The 21,588-nt window shown below is 39.6% G+C and overlaps 3 protein-coding genes across 6 annotated transcripts in view; all 3 read right to left on the bottom strand.

Annotated features, from left to right (window-relative positions):
- On the bottom strand, positions 1–15,728 carry LOC139123647 (arylsulfatase H-like). 4 transcript variants are annotated; one of them, XM_070689817.1, is made up of 2 exons: positions 3,477–4,142; positions 1–2,409 (listed from the first exon to the last, which is right to left on the bottom strand). In XM_070689817.1, the coding sequence occupies exons 1-2, from the start codon at positions 3,724–3,726 to the stop codon at positions 923–925; spliced, it is 1,737 nt and encodes a 578-aa protein (XP_070545918.1). In that variant the 5' UTR covers positions 3,727–4,142; the 3' UTR covers positions 1–922. The 4 variants fall into 4 exon arrangements, with proteins under 4 accessions (XP_070545918.1, XP_070545919.1, XP_070545917.1 ...); XM_070689818.1 differs by having other exon boundaries at positions 1–2,405; positions 3,477–4,139; XM_070689816.1 differs by lacking the exon at positions 3,477–4,142 and adding an exon at positions 13,555–15,728 and having other exon boundaries at positions 758–2,409.
- On the bottom strand, positions 4,965–8,449 carry LOC139123649 (arylsulfatase H-like). Its single transcript, XM_070689820.1, has 2 exons — positions 8,177–8,449; positions 4,965–6,900 (listed from the first exon to the last, which is right to left on the bottom strand). Exons 1-2 carry the CDS (start codon positions 8,424–8,426, stop codon positions 5,414–5,416), a joined length of 1,737 nt encoding a protein of 578 aa, XP_070545921.1. The 5' UTR covers positions 8,427–8,449; the 3' UTR covers positions 4,965–5,413.
- LOC139123650 (arylsulfatase H-like) overlaps positions 15,562–21,588 on the bottom strand; it is a 15,798-nt gene continuing 9,771 nt past the window's right edge. Inside the window, exons 2-3 of the mRNA XM_070689821.1 lie at positions 16,977–18,871; positions 15,562–16,288 (exon numbers count right to left, since the gene is read on the bottom strand). Of these exons, the coding sequence (XP_070545922.1) occupies positions 17,394–18,871 (1,478 nt within the window). The 3' untranslated portion in view covers positions 15,562–16,288; positions 16,977–17,393. The remainder of the gene's footprint in view (positions 16,289–16,976; positions 18,872–21,588) is intronic.

The raw sequence follows: 21,588 nt of genomic DNA on the forward strand, positions 1-21,588 counted from the left end.
TTTAAACTTGATCTTTGATGTGTGTCTTTATTGTGGTTAATGTGTGCAGGGTGAAGATTTGGTGCTCACAAACAAGACTTTCTACGGCACAAACAATAGATCAGAAAAACTTGAAAAATCTAACGTGTTATGTTCGTGTTGAATATCTTAGCTCCACTATTATCAGAGTAGACAACAAAGTGGAGGGAGGCCTGGCGCCTCTCTCTCGTCTTTGTATGTACTAATCTTTTGACAACAGGCGTGTGTCGATCTTCAAATTATTCTTGACTCATGCAGACATACAGTCCATTGAAACTACTAAGTATTTACTTAAGATGAGCAAGTAAGTTTACGACGCCATTGCCCAAATACAGAGACAGACACAGAGACAGACAGACGAACAAACAGACAGAGACAGACAGACAGACAGATATTTGGGAGCAAATTATACGATGCACAAGATTTGAAACAATACTGTAAAAGCATGGCAACATACATTTCAACATGATTGGAACTAATTTTGGATAAGTGGATGGTGAAGTAAGGTCGTTTTAACCTGGAAATGTTAGTTCATATACTTTTCTTTTTACGTTACACACTTGTTTTCATGAGTAATTTGTAATATTGCAACATTCAGCTATATGCACCTAATACTTGTGAAAATTTTGAACAAATATAAATATCCAGTTGTCCCAAATTAGTTCCAATCATGTTATGCAGACAAAAAATATAGAAGAAAGAGACAAAACCATTTATCAAATCACAATCATTACAGCTCTGGAGGTCAGATCATGTTAGCTACAATCTACATTCCACGAGAAGTGATATTGTTATATTCAATTATTCATTGAATATATCAGTTGTACAACTTGTTCTCAGTGTACATGTATTTTGAAATTCAAAATATAACTAAGCAATGAAAATTATTCTTTATGGTTCTTTCTCAAACTTTTGGAACTATCTTCGGAAGTTGCAAGTTGTCAAAATCATCTTTGACAACACCTTCTAATCGACAATATGGGTAATTCGCACATGGAAATAACCAAGGCAGTATTAGTGAATCGAATTCTGACCATACACTCTCTGGTAATGTTTTTTGTACCCTCGCGAGAATTTCTCTCGCTTGGTTCCTGACTGCTTGTGTCTCTTCTGCGGGAAGTGGATATTGTTCTCCAGGGTCATCACTGAGGTCATACACGATGGGAGATTGGAGAACATCTCCAGTACACACTGCGTCTCGAAAAGGCTTTATATAATGGATCTTGTATTCCCCTACGATCATTGCGGGTGGTGACTTGGTTGTACAGTAGAAAAGCAAATAGTCGTGATGGTTTGAAATTTCAGTCGGGTTTCTGAGTAAAGGCAGAAGACTTTTGCCATCAATGATGCGATCTGAGATTGATATGTTCAAAATATCAGCAACAGTTGGGAAAATATCATTCAAAGAAACCAATGCCCTTGATTCTGTATTTGCTGGTATTACTCCATCCCAACGTATTATTCCTGGAATTCGTATACCTCCTTCAAAGAGATTAAGCTTTCCTCCACGTAGCCTCACCAATTCACCTGCGCTATTTTCAACGACCCCTGTCGATCCACCAACTCCTTTTGCCATTGGTATCCCGTCAAGTCCCACAGTGGAAGGACTGTTGTCTGATAGAAATATGGTCATTGTATTGTCCTCTAAGCCCTGTTTTTTAAGTTGCTGAAGCACCTGGCCTACACTCCAGTCCAACTCCATCAGGGCGTCACCATACCGTCCAATTCCAGATCTGCCTTCAAAGTACCTCGAAGCAAACACTGGTGAGTGTAAAGTCAAGTAAGATATTAACAAGAAGAATGGATTATTCTTGTGTCTTGATACGTACTGCAATGCTTCCTGGGTAAGTTTTAGTGTCATATTTTCCGCCTTATATGGCTGTTCAATGATGTCATCATTCAACATTAGTATGCATGATTCCTTAGCCCCTACAACAGTGAAGTTCGACAAAATATAGTAACCAGTCAATAAAAGGAGAATCACGCTCAGCTGTAAGAAAACCAGCGCCCTCTTTCCGATAAAAGAGAACACCCAAATTAAGAACACGCCTACACAAAGGCCTCCCCATAATTTGTACGTGAATGAGATGTACACGAAAAGAAAGCGTGACGCCAAACCCTTCCGACTCTCAGATGGTTCGCATGTTTCGAGATGTGTCATTGGAAGTCCGTAAAAGTAATCGAATCCATGCTTTGTTGGTAAGTACTTTCCTCCTCTGCCAAAGCCAAGATGCCACTTTCCGAGCATTCCTGTAGCGTAGCCACTTTGTTTGAGCATTTCGGCGAGAGTGTATTCATTGTCCGGTAGCCCACCAGTTTGTGCTGGACTTGCAAGAACGAAAAACGGCAGTATCCATCCCTTAAGCATACCGTTTCTTATAGGATATCTACCTGTAAGATAAACGAGACGTGGTAACAATAGTGTGTGCATATTAATGTTCATCAATGGAGTTGTCTGAAGTATGGTAAGTGAATTTGTTCACTGTAATTTCGTTTGATTGTAGACATCTTTAATGTGTCCAAATCATTATATTGACCTCGGATAGAGGGGCCGTGTATTGGCAAATCGTAAGGGCCATAATCTCTATACTGACTCATGAATAAAGCAGTATTCAGTTTCAAGGATGCTCTTATCCATCATGGATACGAAACTGAACAGATCTATGATGATATTTTCAATACCCAAATACTTCTTCTTCTCCCTGTGAGGAGGGATCGTGTTATAATACGCTTGAAGTAGCATTCATGTTGCAAATCTAGTAAATTGCAATGATGGTTATTCTTGACAAGTTAATTATTATATAAAATAACTGCCTTTTCCCTTCGAGGAAACGTCTCAGTGACCAAACAGATTAAGTTGATGGGAAACCGTCAGGTTACACCAAGCAATCACATAAATCGGTCAACCAACCCTACAAACTTTGGCGCGCATCATATTGTGGACACAACTTACATTCCAGCTGCAGAGTGGAAACAATGTGTCACTGTGTCCGTGTCCCCTGCCCCCTCCCCCCCACTGCCGTCAAATAGGTCTTTGCACAGACAACACTGCAAAGATTCTCGGCGTCATGTGATGTGAAGGAAAAGCCCCAGTGACTATTGAGTCCATCGACCTGAATACAACATGAGCCACCCAGATAGATAGATAGATAGATAAGTATTAATTTTTGCACCGACAACGAGAGGTGAAGATTTATACATTTTCGTGCAACATTCTCACATCATAAATGCCTCATATGCATATCCATAGATACTATTGAAAGTTATTCAAATGGCCCAAGAACTTTCATTTTTAGACCCCGGATGTACATACGCATAGGTTGTTGTATTTACGGAAATTTTTATATGCAAAATATCAAAGTCATTTGTCGCCATCAATTGCAGATTAAGGTATTATCTACTTAATACACGTCTTTCTGATGTTGTGAGGTGTGAGTTAGGTGAGATCTCGTGCGTACCTGTTAAAAGAGCAGCACGACTTGGAGTACATGCCGATTGTGAATACATCCGAGTGAACTTCAAGCCTTCGGACGCTAGCCGATCTATGTTCGGCGTTTTCACCGTTTCGTTGCCGTAGCAACCGAGATCGCCGTATCCAAGGTCATCGACGAGGAACAAAACAATATTTGGGGTGGCTGGTTTCTTGGCGCAGGAGACAGTCACAGCAAGGCAACAGAGCAATGTGCTGAGGCTACTATGAGACGCCATGGCGTGTTTTTCTGTCGCATGCAACCTCTAATTAACCCGTCGCAGTAAAAGACCCATATACCCATGCAGTGATTGACAGGTCCTTCAGTGACGTGATAATGGTAAACAGGGACGTGAACCGTGTCCGGGGCAAGTAGTGAGTCGTACCTATTAAAAGAGGGTGAACCAATCTCGATGGAGATAGCCTACTTCGTTTTTGCTGAGCAATGCCAGATGAAATCCCTAAACATGAATGAAAATTACACTCGTCAAGGTAAATCACTCTTATCTTGTTGTGAACGTACATGGCGTACCCGGGACAACGGAAATATTTACGTCTAGGTTATCAGAATATGTACAGTCATCACGGCGGTCAAATATCAGTGAACCCTCATTTGTCTACCTATCTATGACGTAAGCTCACGCAAATTATGCTTATAACCTAAATGCTGCTGAAATATTTGAACTTTTGTTGAGATTCCCGCAGCCCCCACCCCATCTCATGAACTTGTGGCAATCTCAAGAGAAACTGCTGTAAATCCTAAGATTAGCATATGTTTCAAGACCAATATCTTCACAGGTCAACGTCCTAGAAGGGTCAGACAAGGTGAATCTGGCGACCATGCTATCAACCATCAGTTCCATTCTGGAAATGAGGCGCATAACTTCAAGATAGCGAGTACAGCAGGAAGTTTTCACAGACATATAGGCAGAGTGGGCGAACATACTAATACATTATTGGACGTACCGTAGTTTATGACTACCATGTAAAATTCATACACGTTCAGTAATCCGGTCATACTTAGCAGAAAGGAAGCTAAACCCTGATGCATTCCAAAAACTGTTATAAAATTAATATTTCATAATATTTAAAAGTTTTAAAAGTGGATTTTTGAAGCTCCACTGCCCTGTGGCGTAAATCAAACTTGTCGAAGCATGGCCCTGAGATTGCAAGCAAGTCGGAGGGGGTTCAGTTTCAAGGCGCCTGCTTCCTTGCAATCCAAGAAGGTGTCTGTGTGTCGAAATTTGATTGGGTGCTCACAAACAAGACTTTTCACGGCAGAAAAAATAGATCAGAAAAACAGGAAAAAATCCAACGTGTTATGTTCGTGTTGAATATCTTAGCTCCACTATTATCAGTATTGACAAAAAAAGTGGAAGGAGGTCTGGAGCCTCGCCTTCATCTTTGTATGGACTACTTTTTCGACGAGAGGCGAGTGTTGATCTTCAAATTATACTTGACTCATGCAGACACACAATTCGTTGAAACTATAAAGTGTTTACTTCAGAATACAAGCAAGCTTTACGACGCCATTACCCAAATACAACCTCTACCAAGTTGTATATTAATGTACAGCGAGAGAGAGAGAGAGAGAGAGAGAGAGAGAGAGAGAGAGAGAGAGAGAGAGAGAGAGAGAGAGAGAGAGGGGCAAATATACAATGCATAAGGGTTGAAACAATACTGTACAAGCATGGCTACATACGTCCAGAGAAAAGATATAGAAGAAAAACAATAATTCATCGAATCATGATCATTACAACTCTTAAAGTCAGGTCATGTAAGCTAAAATCTACATTCCATAAGATGTCATATTGTTATATTCATTCATTCATTGAGTCTACCAGTCGTACAACTTTTTCTCAATGTACATGTATTTTGACATTCAAGTTATACTGAGCAACGAAAATTATACTTTATGGTTTTTTCTTAATCTTTCGCAACTACTTTCGGAAATTGCAAATCTTCAAAATCATCTTCGACATCACTCTCCAATCGGCAGAATGGAGAATTTGCATATGGAAACAGCCAAGGCAAGATAAGTGAATCGAATTCTGACCATACACTCTCTGGTAATGTTTTTTGTACCCTCGCTAGAATTTCTCTCGCTTGGTTCCTGACTGCTTGTGTCTCTTCTGCGGGAAGTGGATATTGTTCTCCGGGGTCATCAGTGAGGTCATACACGATGGGAGTTTGGAGGACATCTCCAGTACACACTGCGTCTCGGAAGGGCTTTATATAATGGATCTTGTATTCCCCTACGATCATTGCGGGCGGTGACTTGGTTGTACAATAAACGAGCAAATATTCGTGATGTTTTGAAATTTCAGTGGGGTTTCTGAGTAAAGGCAGAAGACTTTTGCCATCAATGATGCGATCTGTGAATGTTACGTTTAAAATATCAGCAACAGTTGGGAAAATATCATTCAAGGAAACCAATGCTCTGGATTCTGTATTTGCTGGTATTACTCCATCCCAACGTATTATTCCCGGAATTCGTACACCTCCTTCGAAGACACCAACCTTCCCTCCGCGCAGCCTTACCAATTCACCTGCGCTGTTTTCAACGACTCCTGTCGATCCACTGACCTCTCTTGCCGTTGGTACACCATCAAGTCCCATGATGGAAGGACCGTTGTCTGATAGAAATATGATCATTGTATTTTCCTCTAAGCCCTGTTTTTTAAGTTGCTGAAGCACCTGGCCTACGCTCCAGTCCAACTCCATCAGGGCGTCACCATACCGTCCAATTCCAGATCTGCCTTCAAAGTACCTCGAAGCAAACACGGGCGAGTGTAAAGTCAAGTAAGATATTAGCAAAAAGAATGGATTTTCCCGGTGTTTTTCAACATAGTGCAAGGCTTCCTGGGTAAGTTTTAGTGTCATATTTTCTGCCTTATATGGCTGTTTGATGATGTCATCATTCCTCATTAGTATACACGATTCCCGAGCCCCCACAATGGTAAATTCTGACAAAATATAGTAACCAGCCAGAGCAAAGAGAAATACTACCAATAGTAAGCAAATCAGGGCCCTACTACCGATAAAAGAGAATACCCAAAATATCAATCCACCCACAAAAAGGCCTGTCCATAACTTGTACGTGAAGTATACATAACGGGAAATAAACGATCTCCATAAACGGTTCCCACCAGCAGAAGGTCCACATATTTCGATATGTGTCATTGGAATGCCGTAAAAGTAATCGAATCCATGCTTTGTTGGTAAGTACTTTCCTCCACTGCCAAACCCAAGATGCCACTTTCCGAGTATTCCTGTAGCGTAGCCATTTTCTTTTAGCATTTCAGCGAGAGTGTATTCGTTCTCCGGTAGTCCACCAGTTTGTGCAGGACTTGCCAGGACGTGAAACGGCAGCATCCATCCCTTCAGCATGCCGCTTCTTATCGGATACCTACCTGCAAGTTAAACGTGACGTGGTCATAGTGTGTGAATGTTCATCAATGGAGTTTTCTGAGTTATGGTAAGTGAATTTGTAATGAAGTTTGATTGCAGACATCTTTAATGTGTCCCATATATCTGCCATGGATACAGTGGTGTATCCGTATCGTCCTAGGGCCCATAATCTCTATAATGACTTACGAACAAAGCAGTATTCTGTTTCAAGGATGCTCATTTTCATCATTGGTACCAAACTGAGCAGATTTATGATGATATTTTCAATATATCAAACTCCTTCTCCTTAAAACACGCTGAAAGTAACGTTCAACCATTCTCTTTCCTAACCATCAACAACCATTTGGGGTCACCGTGCTAAGTTTGGAACTAGTGAAGCAAATTTCCAACACTTTGCGATATTTGAAATTCAAAATGGCCGCCCTCCCTGTGCTAGCTGTCTGGGGAAAAATTCAATTTGAAATTTTGGAAAAACTAAGACAGTTAAAATTTTGCTTACTTCCAGAGTTTTTAAATTAGCCTCCAACAAGTTGTAGACATCAAAAGAATTGCAGATATTTGAGAGTCTGAATATCTGTCCACGAGGCGCGTTCTACCTAATTATTAATTTATAAAATGATCAGCTGTCTTTTCCCTTTGAGGAAACACCTCAGTGACCAAACAGATTAAATTGATGGAAAACCTTTACATTACAACACACATAAGCATAAGTCAGTCAACCACCATACTAACTCTTTGGCGTGCATTATAGTGTGGACACAACTCTTATTTCGGCTGTAGAGTGGAGACATGTCACTGTTTCGTTCGCCTGCCCGCCCAGGGAACTTTGCACATGCGACACTGCAAAGATTCTCAGCGTCATTTGATATGAAGACAAAGCCCTATTGACTATCAAGTCCCTTGCCTGAATACCACATAAAATCTTATTGATTTAATGATAACTGTATGTATTATTTTGTCATAAATATTCATGAGTTACCTGTAGATAAGTATTCCGTTAATTATTGCAGAGGTGAAAATGTATACTCCTTCATGCAGCATTCTCACCATAAGTGCTTCGTATGCATATCCATATAGGTACTGTTAAACCTTATTTAGATTGACCCAGAAATTTCATTTTATGACCCTGGATGTACGTATAGGTTGATATATTTACGGAAAGTTTTATATGCCAAATGTAAAAGTCATTTGTCTCAACCAATTGCAGATTAAGGCGAAATCTGTTTACACGTCTTGCTGATGTTGTAAAGTGTGATTTAGATGAGATCACGTGCATACCTGTTAAAAGAGCAGCACGACTTGGAGTACATGCCGACTGTGAGTACATCCGAGTGAACTTCAAGCCTTCGGACGCCAGCCGATCTATGTTTGGCGTTTCCATCATTTCGTTGCCGTAGCAACCGAGATCGCCGTATCCCAGGTCATCGACGAGGAACAAAACAATATTTGGGGTGGTTGGTTTCTTGGCGCAGGAGACAGTCACAACAAGGTAACAGAGCAATGTGCTGAGGCTACTATGAGACGCCATGGCTTGTTTTTCTGTCGCATGCGACCTCTAACCTGTCGCAATAAAAGACCCATATACCCATACAGTGATTGACAGGTTCTTCAATGACGTGATAATGGTAAACAACACCGAGTTCGGGGCGAGTAGTTAGCCTATTAAAAGAGGGTGATCCAAAGGCGATCTCGGTGGAGATAGCCTAAGAAATACAAAATCAATTCATAATTATTTACATTTCAAAATAATGTTTTCTTATTTCATCAGGGCTGAGCTTTGTTTTGGTGAGCTATGCCCTATGAAATCACTCAACTATATGAGGATTACACTCGTCCAGGTAAATGACCTTTATCTTGTTGTGAACGAACACCGCGTACCTGGGACAATGGGAATATTTCGTCTACGTTTTCTGAATATGTACAGTCATCACGGCGGTCAATATCAGTGAGCCCTCATTTGTCGGCCGCTCTATGTAAGCTCACGCAAATAATGCTTATAGGCCAAATGCAGCTGAAATATTTGAATTTTTGTTGAGATTCCGGGATGCCCCCCCCCCATGAACTTGTTGCACTCTCAAGATAAACTGATGTAAATCATAAGATTATAAGCATATATTTCAAGACCGATATTTTCACAGGTCAACACCCTAGAAGGGTCAAGCAAGGTGAATCTGGCGACCATGTTATCAACCATCAGTTCTACTGTGGAAATGAGGCGCATAACGTCAAGATAGCGAGTACAGCAGAACGTTTTCACAAACATATAGGCAGAGTTGGCGAACATACTTATACATTATTGGACGTACCGTACTTTATGACTACCATGTAAAATTTATACACGTTTAGCAATTTGGTCATACTTAGCAGAAAGGAAGCTAAACCCTGATACATTCCCAAACTGTTTTAAAATTAATATTTCATAACATTTAAAGTTTTAAAAGTGGATTTTTGAAGCTCCACTGCCCTGTGGCGTAAAACAAACTTGTCGAAGCATGGCCCTGAGATTGCAAGCAAGTCGGAGGGGGTTCAGTTTCAAGGCGCCTACTTCCTTGCAATCCAAGAAGGTGTCTGTGTGTCGAAATTTGATTGGGTGCTCACAAACAAGACTTTTCACGGCAGAAAAAAAATAGATCAGAAAAACTTGAGAAATCCAACGTGTTATGTTCGTGTTGAATATATTAGCTCTACTATTATCAGTATTGACAACAAAGTGGAAGGAGTTCTGGCGCCTCTCCTTTGTCCTTGTATGTACTCCTTTATTGACAAGAGGCGTATGTTGATCTTCAAATTATACATGACTCAATGCAGATATACATTTCGTTGAAACTACAAAGTATTTACTTCAGAATACAAACAAGCTTTACGACGCCATTACCAAATACAACCTCTACCAAGTTGTATATTAATGTACAGCGAGAGAGAGAGAGAGAGAGAGAGAGAGAGAGAGAGAGAGAGAGGGGGGGGGGCAAATTATAAGATGCATAAGGGTTGAAACAATACTGTACAAGCATGGCTACATACGTCCAGAGAAAAGATATAGAAGAAAAACAATAATTCATCAAATCATAATCATTACAACTCTTAAAGTCAGGTCATGTAAGCTAAAATCTACATTCCATAAGATGTCATATTGTTATATTCATTCATTCATTCATTGAGTGTACCAGTTGTACAACTTTTTCTCAGTGTACATGTATTTTGACTTTCAAGTTATACTTAGCAACGAAAATTATTTTTATGGTTTTTTCTTAATCTTTCGGAACTATTTTCGGAATTTGCAAATCTTCAAAATCATCTTCGACATCACTCTCCAATCGGCGGTATGGGGAGTTTGCATATGGAAATAGCCAAGGCAAGATAAGTGAATCGAATTCTGACCATACACTCTCTGGTAATGTTTTTTGTACCCTCGCGAGAATTTCATTCGCTTGGTTCATGACTGCTTGTGTCTCTTCTGCAGGAAGTGGATATTGTTCTCCAGGGTCATCATTGAGGTCATACAGAGTAGGAGTTTGGAGGACATCTCCAGTACACACTGCGTCTCGAAAGGGCTTTATATAATGGATCTTGTATTCCCCTACGATCATTGCGGGCGGTGACTTGGTTGTACAGTAAAAGAGCAAATATTCGTGATGTTTTGAAATTTCAGTGGGGTTTCTGAGTAAAGGCAGAAGACTTTTGCCATCAATGATGCGATCTGTGAATGTTACGTTCAAAATATCAGCAACAGTTGGGAAAATATCATTCAAGGAAACCAATGCTCTGGATTCTGTATTTGCTGGTATTACTCCATCCCAACGTATTATTCCCGGAATTCGTACACCTCCTTCGAAGACACCAACCTTCCCTCCGCGCAGCCTTACCAATTCACCTGCGCTGTTTTCAACGACTCCTGTCGATCCACTGACCTCTTTTGCCATTGGTACTCCATCAAGTCCCATGATGGAAGGACCGTTGTCTGATAGAAATATGATCATTGTATCTTCCTCTAAGCCCTGTTTCTTAAGTTGCTGAAGCACCTGGCTTACGCTCCAGTCCAACTCCACCAGGGCGTCACCATAGCGTCCAATTCCAGATCTACCTTCAAAGTACCTCGAAGCAAACACGGGTGAGTGTAAAGTCAAGTAAGATATTAGCAAAAAGAATGGATTTTTCCGGTGTTTTTCTACATAGTGCAATGCTTCCTGGGTAAGTTTTAGTGTCATATTTTCTACCTTATATGGCTGTTCAATGATTTCATCATTCCGCATTAGTATACACGATTCCCGAGCCCCCACAAAGGTAAATTCTGACAAAATATAGTACCCAACCAGAGCAAAGAGAAATACTACCAATAGTAAGCAAATCAGGGCCCTACTACCGATAAAAGAGAATACCCAAAATATCAATCCACCTACAAAAGGCCTGTCCATAACTTCTACGTGAAGTATATATAACGGTAAATAAACGATCTCCATACACGGCTCCACCGGCAGAAGGTCCACATATTTCGATATGTGTCAATGGAAGTCCGTAAAAATAATCGAATCCATGCTTTGTTGGTAAGTACTTTCCTCCACTGCCAAACCCAAGATGCCACTTTCCGAGTATTCCTGTAGCGTAGCCATTTTCTTTTAGCATTTCAGCGAGAGTGTATTCGTTCTCCGGTAGCCCACCAGTTTGTGCAGGACTTGCCAGGACGTGAAACGGCAGCATCCATCCCTTCAGCATGCCGCTTCTTATCGGATACCTACCTGCAAGTTAAATGTGACGTGGTCATAGTGTGTGAATGTTCATCAATGGAGTTGTCTGAGTTATGGTAAGTGAATTTGTCCATTGTAATGTGGCATGATTGCAGACATCTTTAATGTGTCCCATATATCTGCCACGGATAGAGTGGTGTATCCGTATCGTCCTAGGGCCCATAATCTCTATACTGGCCCAAGAACAAAGCAGTATTCTGTTTCAAGGGTGCTCATTTTCATCATTTGTACCAAACTGAGCAGATTTATGATGATATTTTCAAAATATCAAACTCCTTTTCCTTAAAACACGCTGAAAGTAACGTTCAACCATTCTCTTTCCTAACCATCAACAACCATTTGGGGTCACCGTGCTAAGTTTGGAACTAGTGAAACAAATTGCCAACACTTTGCGATATTTGAAATTCAAAATGGCCGCCCTCCCTGTGCTAGCTGTCTGGGGAAAAATTCAATTTCAAATTTTTGGAAAAACTAAGACAGTTAAAATTTTGCTTTCATTCTCAGTTTTTAAATTAGCCTCCAAAAGTTGTAGACATCAAAAGAATTGCAGATATTTGAGAGTTTGAATATCTGTCCACGAGGCGCGTTCTACCTTAATTATTAATATAAATGACTAGCTGTCTTGTCCCTTTGAGGAAACACTTCAGTGACCAAACAGTTTTAGTTGATGGAAAACCGTCACATAGCAACAACCATAAGCATAAGTCAGTCAACCAACTGTGGACACAACTTTCATTACGGCTGCAGAGTGGAGACATGTTACTGAATATGTGCCCCCGAAAGCCCCAGGGGACTTTGCACATGCGACCATGGGGGATTGCTTACATGTCCGTCCGGGGGTGGAATGGGGGATAGAAGGTGTCTTGGTTTCAACACAGGTTTCTTCTTGCTGTTGTTTATTTTATTTAATACGTTTGAATATGATATGTATTGCCAATAACATGTATACTGCCAACATTTGGTGTCTTGGTCTCTTGTTACTGTTTGCATTGTTTTTATGACAATGTCTTTTTTCTCATTCCCATGTCACGTATTTGTCCTTTGACAATCTTACGCGAAGTTTTGTCACAGTGTTGCGTCTATTATCTAATTCGTTTCATTGCCTGAGGCACCAAAGTAAGCAAGGGTAAATCACTAATCTGTGGACGCTGTCACCAGATTGTCAGCGGATTAACTTTGACAAAGTCAACAATGAACATACCAGCAAAGGTATAACAGAAGATGTTATGCTTTGCTGGTGCGTTTGTTGTCACAAAGACGAAAAAGGGACTCAAGAATGGGAAAACATCGTTACAAAACCAGTGCTAACATAAGACCAAGACATTCAAGGTTGGAATTAAAAATATTTTTTGGCAATACATATCATATTCAAACGTATTAAAATAAAATAAACAATAGGAACTTCAAGGAGTAACTTGTGCTGAGACCTTGACACATATATCCCCACCCTATCCCCAGGCCCCGGGGACGGACATGTAAGCGATCCCCTATGATGCGACACTGCAAAGGTTCTCAGCGTAATGTGATAAGAAGGTGTGATAAGAGTACCACTCAAAATCTTATTGATTTAGTGATAACTGTATGTATTGTTTTGTCATAAATATTCATGAGTTACCTGTAGATAAGAATGTCGTAAATTATTGCACCAAGCACGAACGATGAAAATTTATACTCCTTCATGCAACATTCTCATCATAAGTGCTTCTTATGCATATCGATAGGTACTGTTGAACGTTATGTAAATTGGCCCAGAAATTTCATTTTATGACTCTGGATGTACGTATAGCTTGATATGTTTACGGAAAGTTTTACATGCAAAAGTCATGTGTCTCCAGCAAATGCAGATTAGAGCAAATCTGTTTATACGTCTTGCAGAAGTTGTGAAGTATGATTTAGATAAGATCACGTGCGTACCTGTTAAAAGAGCAGCACGACTTGGAGTACATGCCGACTGGGAGTACATCCGAGTGAACTTCAAGCCTTCGGACGCCAGCCGATCTATGTTCGGCGTTTTCACCGTTTCGTTGCCGTAGCAACCGAGATCACCGTATCCCAGGTCATCGACGAGGAACAAAACAATATTTGGGGTGGTTGGTTTCTTGGCGCAGGAGACAGTCACAGCAAGGCAGCAGAGCAATGTGCTGAGACTACTATGAGACGCCATGGCGTGTTTTTCTGTCGCATTCGACCTCTGATCTTTGACGTAAAAAGACCGCAAATCCAGTGATTGACAGGTTGTTCGGAGCATGGAGGTCAGTCTATTACCTCAGTCTTCAGAGTATGCTATGAAATGATAACAGTAAACAACACAGACGTGAACCGAGTTCGGAGCGAGTAGTGAGTCATGCTTATGAAAAGGAGAACCAAAGGGAGAAATAGTCTAAGAAATAGATATCAATTTCATGATTATGAAATATTATGAAATATTTTTATAATCGATGAAATATGTTTTGTCATTGCGTCAAGGTCGAATGGTTTTTGCTCAGCAATGCTTGATCAAATCACTGAACATGAGTGAGAATTACACTTGTCAGGGTTATTGACCGTTATCTTGTTTTAAAAGTACTCTGTGTACCTTGGAGGACAAAAATAGACACATCTACGTTGTCTGAATCTGTATGGTCACTACTGTACTCAGATATTCATAAGCCTCAATTTTTCGACAGTTCTAAGATGTAAGCCTACACGAATTATGCTAATAAGCCAATTACAGCGGAAAAGATTGAACTATGTGCTGAGATATAAAGATGCCCCTTCCGACCAAGTGCCATGCTCTCGGGAAACTGGATCCTAAGTCTTGGCACTACATTTCAAGACAGATAGCTTCACAGAAGTCAAGTCCAAATCAAGTCAAACTTGGTAGATTTGGCGGCCATGTTATCAACTATCAGTTCTACGCTGGAAATAAGGCGAATTACTTCACGATAACGAGTAAAGCAAACATATGTCACAGACATGTAGGGAGGACTGGCTATTAACGTGACAGCTGGCCGATATCCCTCTTTACATACTTATACAATATTTATCTTATTAATCGAAAGTTACTACATAACAAGTATAATTCATTTACGTTCATTAATTTGGCGAGTGTTGCTTGTCAGAAAGGAAGATCAACCCTGATCATGATGATTCAATACCATTACTTTTTTATAAGATTATTAATACGCAATAATATTGCACGGTTCAATATTTCCTAGTGGCAAGTGCGAGCAAAATTGTAGAGGTTTGGGAGGGCACGAGTCCGTTTTCAGATAAAGGTAACAGAAAACACCATTGGAACTAGTTTGGGATTCATGGATAAAATGCTTGATATACGCATCGTTCAGTGTATTAACGTATATTAACATATATGGAACACAATATTAATTGTATACGTATATATCTTTGTAATTGGAACATTTCAATATGTTGATATACGTAGCGTATATCTATGCTTTTCAAGAGTATACCTAATAGAGATCTTTGTACACCAAATGTACACTGTACTTATGCATTTTATGAGTATACGTACGTGTATACTTAATGTATTTGACACATACTACACACAATCAATATATGTGTATACATTGTTGTATATCAAGCATTTTGCCAATGTATATGACTTGCAATTGCATAGCATTGGAGTATATTGGCAGAATATTACAACATATGTTGCTTACTATTTTGTCATTAAAAATTCAAAAAAAATTGTGAACATGTGTTGTTGTTCAAATTTTAAGAGAAAAATTAAAAAGTATTATTGTATCTGAGGGAGTATTAAAATATTTTACTTTATACTTATATTTTACTCCTGGGAAAAGATATATGTTTTTTTTTTATTTTGGTCATTTCGATGGTTTGCACGATGTTATCCTTTTGTAGAAATTTAGGTCTCAGCTTTAATTTGACAAAAAGATAACAAAATGATGAGGCTGCAAATTTCGATTTCATGACACATTTTTATTACCATTTTAAATAATTGTTTCTTAATTTTCGATCATTGCATGTCAATTTGAGTGTAAAGAGTATAGTCTAGTACATCAATAATTTATTTCTGATTGCGACTGATCATAATATCGGTCTACTCCTGTACGAAACTGGCTTCCAACATACAAGTTTTTTTATTCGTTATTCATGGACCCTTTATATGTCACTGATGATTCACCTTGTGTACAAAATCGAGCACTTTTACTGCTGCTACACGAGATGTTTCTAAAGTACAAAAGAGATGACAGAAGAGGTTTTCGGGCAATCAACAAGAATACTGGAATTGTGCGACCATCATCTGCAATGCATGTACTTAATTCACAAACAACAGAGTGGGCTGCATTCTGTACTGTTAGTATAACTTGAAGAGATGTTACTTATTGGTGTATTCAGTCAGACTTGCAAATGAAATTCTTCCGGGCAGAGTTCGATTAATTTTAGTTTTTGATAAAGTTTAACACTGATGAATAAACAAACATGCAATAATTTGCGTCGTTAGTCTTACTTAGGTTTACATATTTCGGTATCTGTCTTTCCCAGAGGCAGTCAACTAAGCTTGTTATGAAAGAGGATATTCGAAAACGTTTCCAGGCGGACGTATTCGCTGGTGGGTAATTTTGATCTTTATCTGGCGATGGAATTTTATCCTTAAGTCAGATAACAAGCGTGCGATCAGGGGCTACTATTAAGGTTCCACGACAAGAAATTTGACCTTTTTAATCTAACAATTCTCTAACACTTAATAAGCTCAGAACCCCCGTAATGTATACATTTTCTGAAAGCCTAGATATAGGGGAACATTTTGGTAACCACAGTGTCACCATTGTTTACATAACTATCACGTGACAAGGTAATTTGCATAACCTTTCAAAAATCGGTTTTCCCTATGTTTTGTCTCAATACTTCAAAATATCTGACTCAAACTTGCTGGAATGCAAGCTGTCACAACGCTTTTCCAAAGTGTGTCTCAGATTTTTTATATCTTGCTTAGTTTTTTTGGAGCACAATTTTAAAGAAATCAACTACGGTTAAATTCACTGCTCTGGAAGTTTTTCTGGCATAAAAACTGTTTAAGAAGGTTTAAAAAAATTCTGAGACACACTTTTGAAGACCCTTAGGACAGCTTGCACTCACACAAATTTCAGCCACATATCTCAAAGCATTGAAACAAGACATAGGGAAAACCGATTTTCGAAAGGTTATGCAAATTACCTGTCACGTGATAGCTATGTCAACAATGGTGACACTATGGTACTCAAAATGTTCCCCTATATCTACGCTTTCTGAAAATATATAATTTACGGGGGTTCTGAGCTTATTAAACACTAGAGAATTGTTAGTTTAAAATGGTAAATTTCTTGTCTTGGAACCTTAAGTTGTTTCTTGAATTGCTTTGGGAGCAGTACAAATCACTTGTAGTTGGACAAGAGCAGCAGCGAGCTTCTGTAAAGTTAGAGAAGATTGGTGGAGATTTTCTCCTGGTGGAACAGGTAAACACTAGTAGGAGGAAAATGTAACAACAGCAGGAAAGCAGTTGAAAACAATTTTCGTTTTCCCTCCTTAATTTTATAAAATATCTTTAAAATGTCGTAAAATATTACTGTACTGTCACTCGAAATTAGCTGTTTGGCTGTCCCAAATCAACAGTATAGAATATAATAAGGTCACACTTGAGAAACTCCTTTTGACATTCCTTCCTTCATATGCTTGTCAACGTCACCATTAATTTTACATATCTTTACCTACATTGTAAAATCCATTTAACATACTTTTGATATAATCCAAGTCTAATAATTCAACTTTGGAAGCTGCAAATCTTCAAAGTCATCTTCAAAAACACTGTCTAACCGACAATATGGAAAATTTGCGCATGGAAATAACCAAGGCAATACAAGTGAATCAACTTCTGACGATATACGCTCTGGTAAACTCTTTTGTACACTTTGGAGAATTTCTTTCGCTTGATCCCTAACTTCCTTTATCTCTTCCGCAGAAAGTGGATATCGTTCTCCAGGGTCATCTGTGAGGTCATAGATTATGGGAGATTGGAGGACATCTCCATGACACTGTCCGTCTCGAAAAGGCTTTATGTAATGGATCTTGTATTCCCCTACGATCATTGTGGGTGGTGACTTAGTTGTACAATAAAATAGCAAATAGTCGTGGTGGTTTGAAATTTCAGTAGGGTTTCTGAGTAAAGGCAGAAGACTTTTGCCATCAATGATGCGATCTGTGATTGATATGTTCAAAATATCAGCGACAGTTGGGAAAATATCATTCAAGGAAACCAGTGCTCTTGATTCTGTATTTGCCGGTATTACAGCGTCCCAACGTATTATTCCCGGAATTCGGACACCTCCTTCGAAGAGAGTCGCCTTCCCACCCCGCAGCCTTACTAAATCGCCCCTGCTGTTTTTCACGACTCCTGTCGACCCACCAACTCCCTTTGGTCGTGGTACCCCGTCAATGCTCACGACAGAAGGACCGTTGTCTGATAGAAATATGATCATTGTATTTTCCTCTAAGCCCTGTTTTTTAAGTTGCTGAAGCACCTGTCCTACGCTCCAGTCCAACTCCATCAGGGCGTCACCATACCGTCCAATTCCAGATCTGCCTTCAAAGTACCTCGAAGCAAACACGGGTGAGTGTAAAGTCAAGTAAGATATTAGCAAGAAGAATGGATTATTCCTGTGTCTGGATACATATCGCAGTGCTTCCTGGGTAAGTTTTAGTGTCATATTTTCTGCCTTATATGGCTGTTCAATGATGTCATCATTCTTCATCAGAATGCAACTTTCTCGAGCTCTCAATAGGGTAAAATCTGACAACAAATAATAGCCAGTCATACCAAGGAGAAATACGATGAATAATAAAGAAAATAAACCCCTTTTTCCAACAAAAGAGAATGCCCACAATATGAATACACCAGCCAGAAAACTTGCCCATAATTTGTATGTGAATGATAAATATAAGAAGATAAAGGGTTTTCCCAAGTGGCTTCCACCGGTAGACGGTCCACAGATTTCGATGTGCGTCATTGGAATGCCGTAAAAGTAATCAAACCCCTGCTTTGTTGGTAAGTACTTTCCTCCACTGCCAATCCCAAGATGCCACTTTCCCAGAATTCCTGTTGCATAGCCATTTTGTTTGAGCATTTCGGCGAGAGTGAATTCGTTCTCCGGTAACCCACCAGTTTGTGCCGGACTTATAAGGACGTTGAATGGTATCCATCCCTTCAGCATACCACTTCTAATCGGATATCTACCTGTAAGATAAACAACATAGCGAAACTATCACAATATAGGCCTTCTTTCACGTTTTAAAGATACTTGCATGTATTGGAGACGTTATGGAGGAAACTCAATCCTCCAGGTCTATTCCAAATATTAAAACATATAGGTTAACAAATTTCGCATTCATGGACATCCTTTCGCCTGTATATTGACACAATGCAAAACATTGGCCTGGCAAAAGATTGCTATGCGATAAGAAAATCATTTTTATGCGTGCTCATTCTTTTACAGTATTGGAATTTCCGCTTTTGAGTCACTCATCGATCATTTGAACTCATTAAAGTCAAACTGCCGGCAGGGACATAAATGTCTGTTCATATTTGCCTGCTCTTCAAGCGTTTTTTGTATGCTCTAGGCAACTGAAAACAGCTTTTCAGCCAGGTTTAAAGGAGATTGATACCTAGTGCCGGGCTTTTAGATTGTAGCCATTTCTGTCTTTGGACGTCCAATATGAACGTTAGTGTTGTAAGAGCTAGAATGGTTATGTCGTGATGTTGGAGGTGAGTATACGCAAGAGGGTGATCGCTCACGGGAGATGACACACGTAGATTTTGATGGTAATAAATGAGTGAGGGCAGCAAGCGTATGTTTAATGTGTTACAATATAACCTATGAATAGTGGAAGTGTGATGGTTTGGCCTCGATGAATCAGTGGTCTTGGCGTTGGTCTCTGCGTTTCCTGTCTGCGATAACCATTAATATGGCAAAAGCATAATCATCCTTTATATTAGGTTTTCACATTCTAAAGATTAACCGTTAGGCCAAGAAAATAAAATGTTTGTTTCTCATCCTAGACATATTTCAAAAATGATGCGGTGACGCGGTTTTTTTACTCTCAATTTTTTTTATTTTTAAATCAACAAGAATACGGAAATATATATAAACAACATACGAATGCACGAAGAGATGAGTGCACTGTAGTGCTGCTTTATTATTTTTGTATGGCAACAGCTCAGCGGTTTGACTTTTAGTGCACAGCAATGCAGTTTTGACAGCGTAGTAATTATAACAGTGACATATGTGTACAGTTCTGAATGGAATGTTTGTGTCGATTATTTTGTTTACAGGTCTGTTTTATACAGCACTGTGTTATGCACTATCGTCGCCTATTTTTGCGTTTATTTGTTTGTATTTGATTTCCTCATGAGCAGGAAAAAAGGTTGACGCGGGGGTCTGAATTGAAAAGCGCGGGGATGAGAAAAAACTTTATTTTTCTTGGTCTTAAAATCTACAGTTTCTCCGTGGGCTTCAAACTGGGTTTCGAACAAGCGATAGACTAAAAAAACTTATAAAAGTTCCCTAGCCGGAAATCTGTTCCCGTGGCGCTTTCTATTTATGTAGTTAGTGTCAGTGATAAATGACTGTGGGTGTGTCAAGTTCAGATCTTTGCGCTCACTGACGAAGGCCAGAAGGCCAAAATAATGAAATCATGTAAGTTTCGCGTCCACGTGCGCATGGGTCTTCTGAAATTTCTAGGGCTAAAAACACCAAAACTTTCACTCAGAATTTTCTGCCATGAATGATATTCTGTGCCAAAGCCAAGCCATAACTTCTACTTTGTGACCAAATATTTTGCGGCAGTGATAACTGTACCTAGTAAAAGTATACAGAATTATAGAAAATAGAAAAATTAAACAAATAAAGAATATTTTTGGAGACAAATTTGTGTGTCTTTATGTGCTTACCGGTATAACTTTCTGAACTTGGAGAGGCTGCAAAACACACACACACGAAAATACTTACTTTGACCTAAACGCGATTCGTGTACTGTGAACTTAAAGTGTATGTCCCGCATAAATTCAAAGTTATTTTTGCTTAAAATCAACCATGCTATATGATTTTGCCATCCCTACTTTATCAAATAAATGCATCATCCCGAGAAAACGACGCGATTAAATATTATAAAAATACAATATTTTGTGCGATTTTGAAGTTGACTGCCGTTCGGCTCGTTTCGGAAATCGCGGGCCTTGCAACCGGAAATGACGTAACTAATTGAACATACGAGCAGCTTGTCCTTAGTAACGGGGACGCTGGACGCTCGCAATCAGCGCAGTCAAGTTTCATGATGGTGAAAAGATGTGTTGTCGGTGGCTGTAGCAATAGCAGCGATGGCTGTTTTAGCATGCATAACTTCCCTCGTGATAAAATAATGAGTGCAAAATGGGATAGGTTTGTCAAATTGACAAGGAAAGATTGGAAAAGGGGTATTCCGACAAGCAATATATGCGGTGCCCACTTTCGAGTGCCTGATGACTTCGTTGGATACGCACAATGGCAAGCTGGGTACAAGAGTAGGCTGGATTTAGTTCCAGGGGCCATTCCATCAATTATACGACCGCAATGCCTTATCGATGCGACAGGAACCCCTCTTGCGACGCCCAGTGTCAAAAGGAAGCGGTCACCGGTGCCACCATCTGCTTCGCCAAGAGTGACAGTGACAAGGCGCGACAGACCGGGAAGAAAACTGTTCATATCGAGGGTAGGTAAACAATACAATGATGCCATAGATACTATACGTATATGCAATTGAACGGATAAAACCTATTTTTAATTGTAAATAAAAGAAATACGAGTGCTTGAACTGTTATATGTGTGACACTATGGTAAACAGATGTCGAACTTTTTCACTGGCTGTCACTCAGTAATTTGTAAAACTGAACGTAAGAACGATAGGCTTCTACTATAG

The sequence above is a fragment of the Ptychodera flava genome (assembly GCF_041260155.1).
Source record: "Ptychodera flava strain L36383 chromosome 23 unlocalized genomic scaffold, AS_Pfla_20210202 Scaffold_23__1_contigs__length_28996876_pilon, whole genome shotgun sequence".
In the NCBI taxonomy this organism is placed as follows: domain Eukaryota; kingdom Metazoa; phylum Hemichordata; class Enteropneusta; family Ptychoderidae; genus Ptychodera; species Ptychodera flava.

Bases quoted from the DNA above. Each gene is read 5' to 3' on its own strand.
- LOC139123649 (XM_070689820.1), bottom strand. From the start codon at position 8,426: ATGGCGTCTCATAGTAGCCTCAGCACATTGCTCTGTTACCTTGTTGTG. The intron at 6,901-8,176 runs GTATGCACGTGA...TTTAACTTGCAG, and splicing joins TCGTGCTGCTCTTTTAACAG to GTAGGTATCCGATAAGAAGC.
- LOC139123647 (XM_070689816.1), bottom strand. From the start codon at position 13,888: ATGCTCCGAACAACCTGTCAATCACTGGATTTGCGGTCTTTTTACGTC. The intron at 2,410-13,554 runs GTACGCACGTGA...TTTATCTTACAG, and splicing joins TCGTGCTGCTCTTTTAACAG to GTAGATATCCTATAAGAAAC.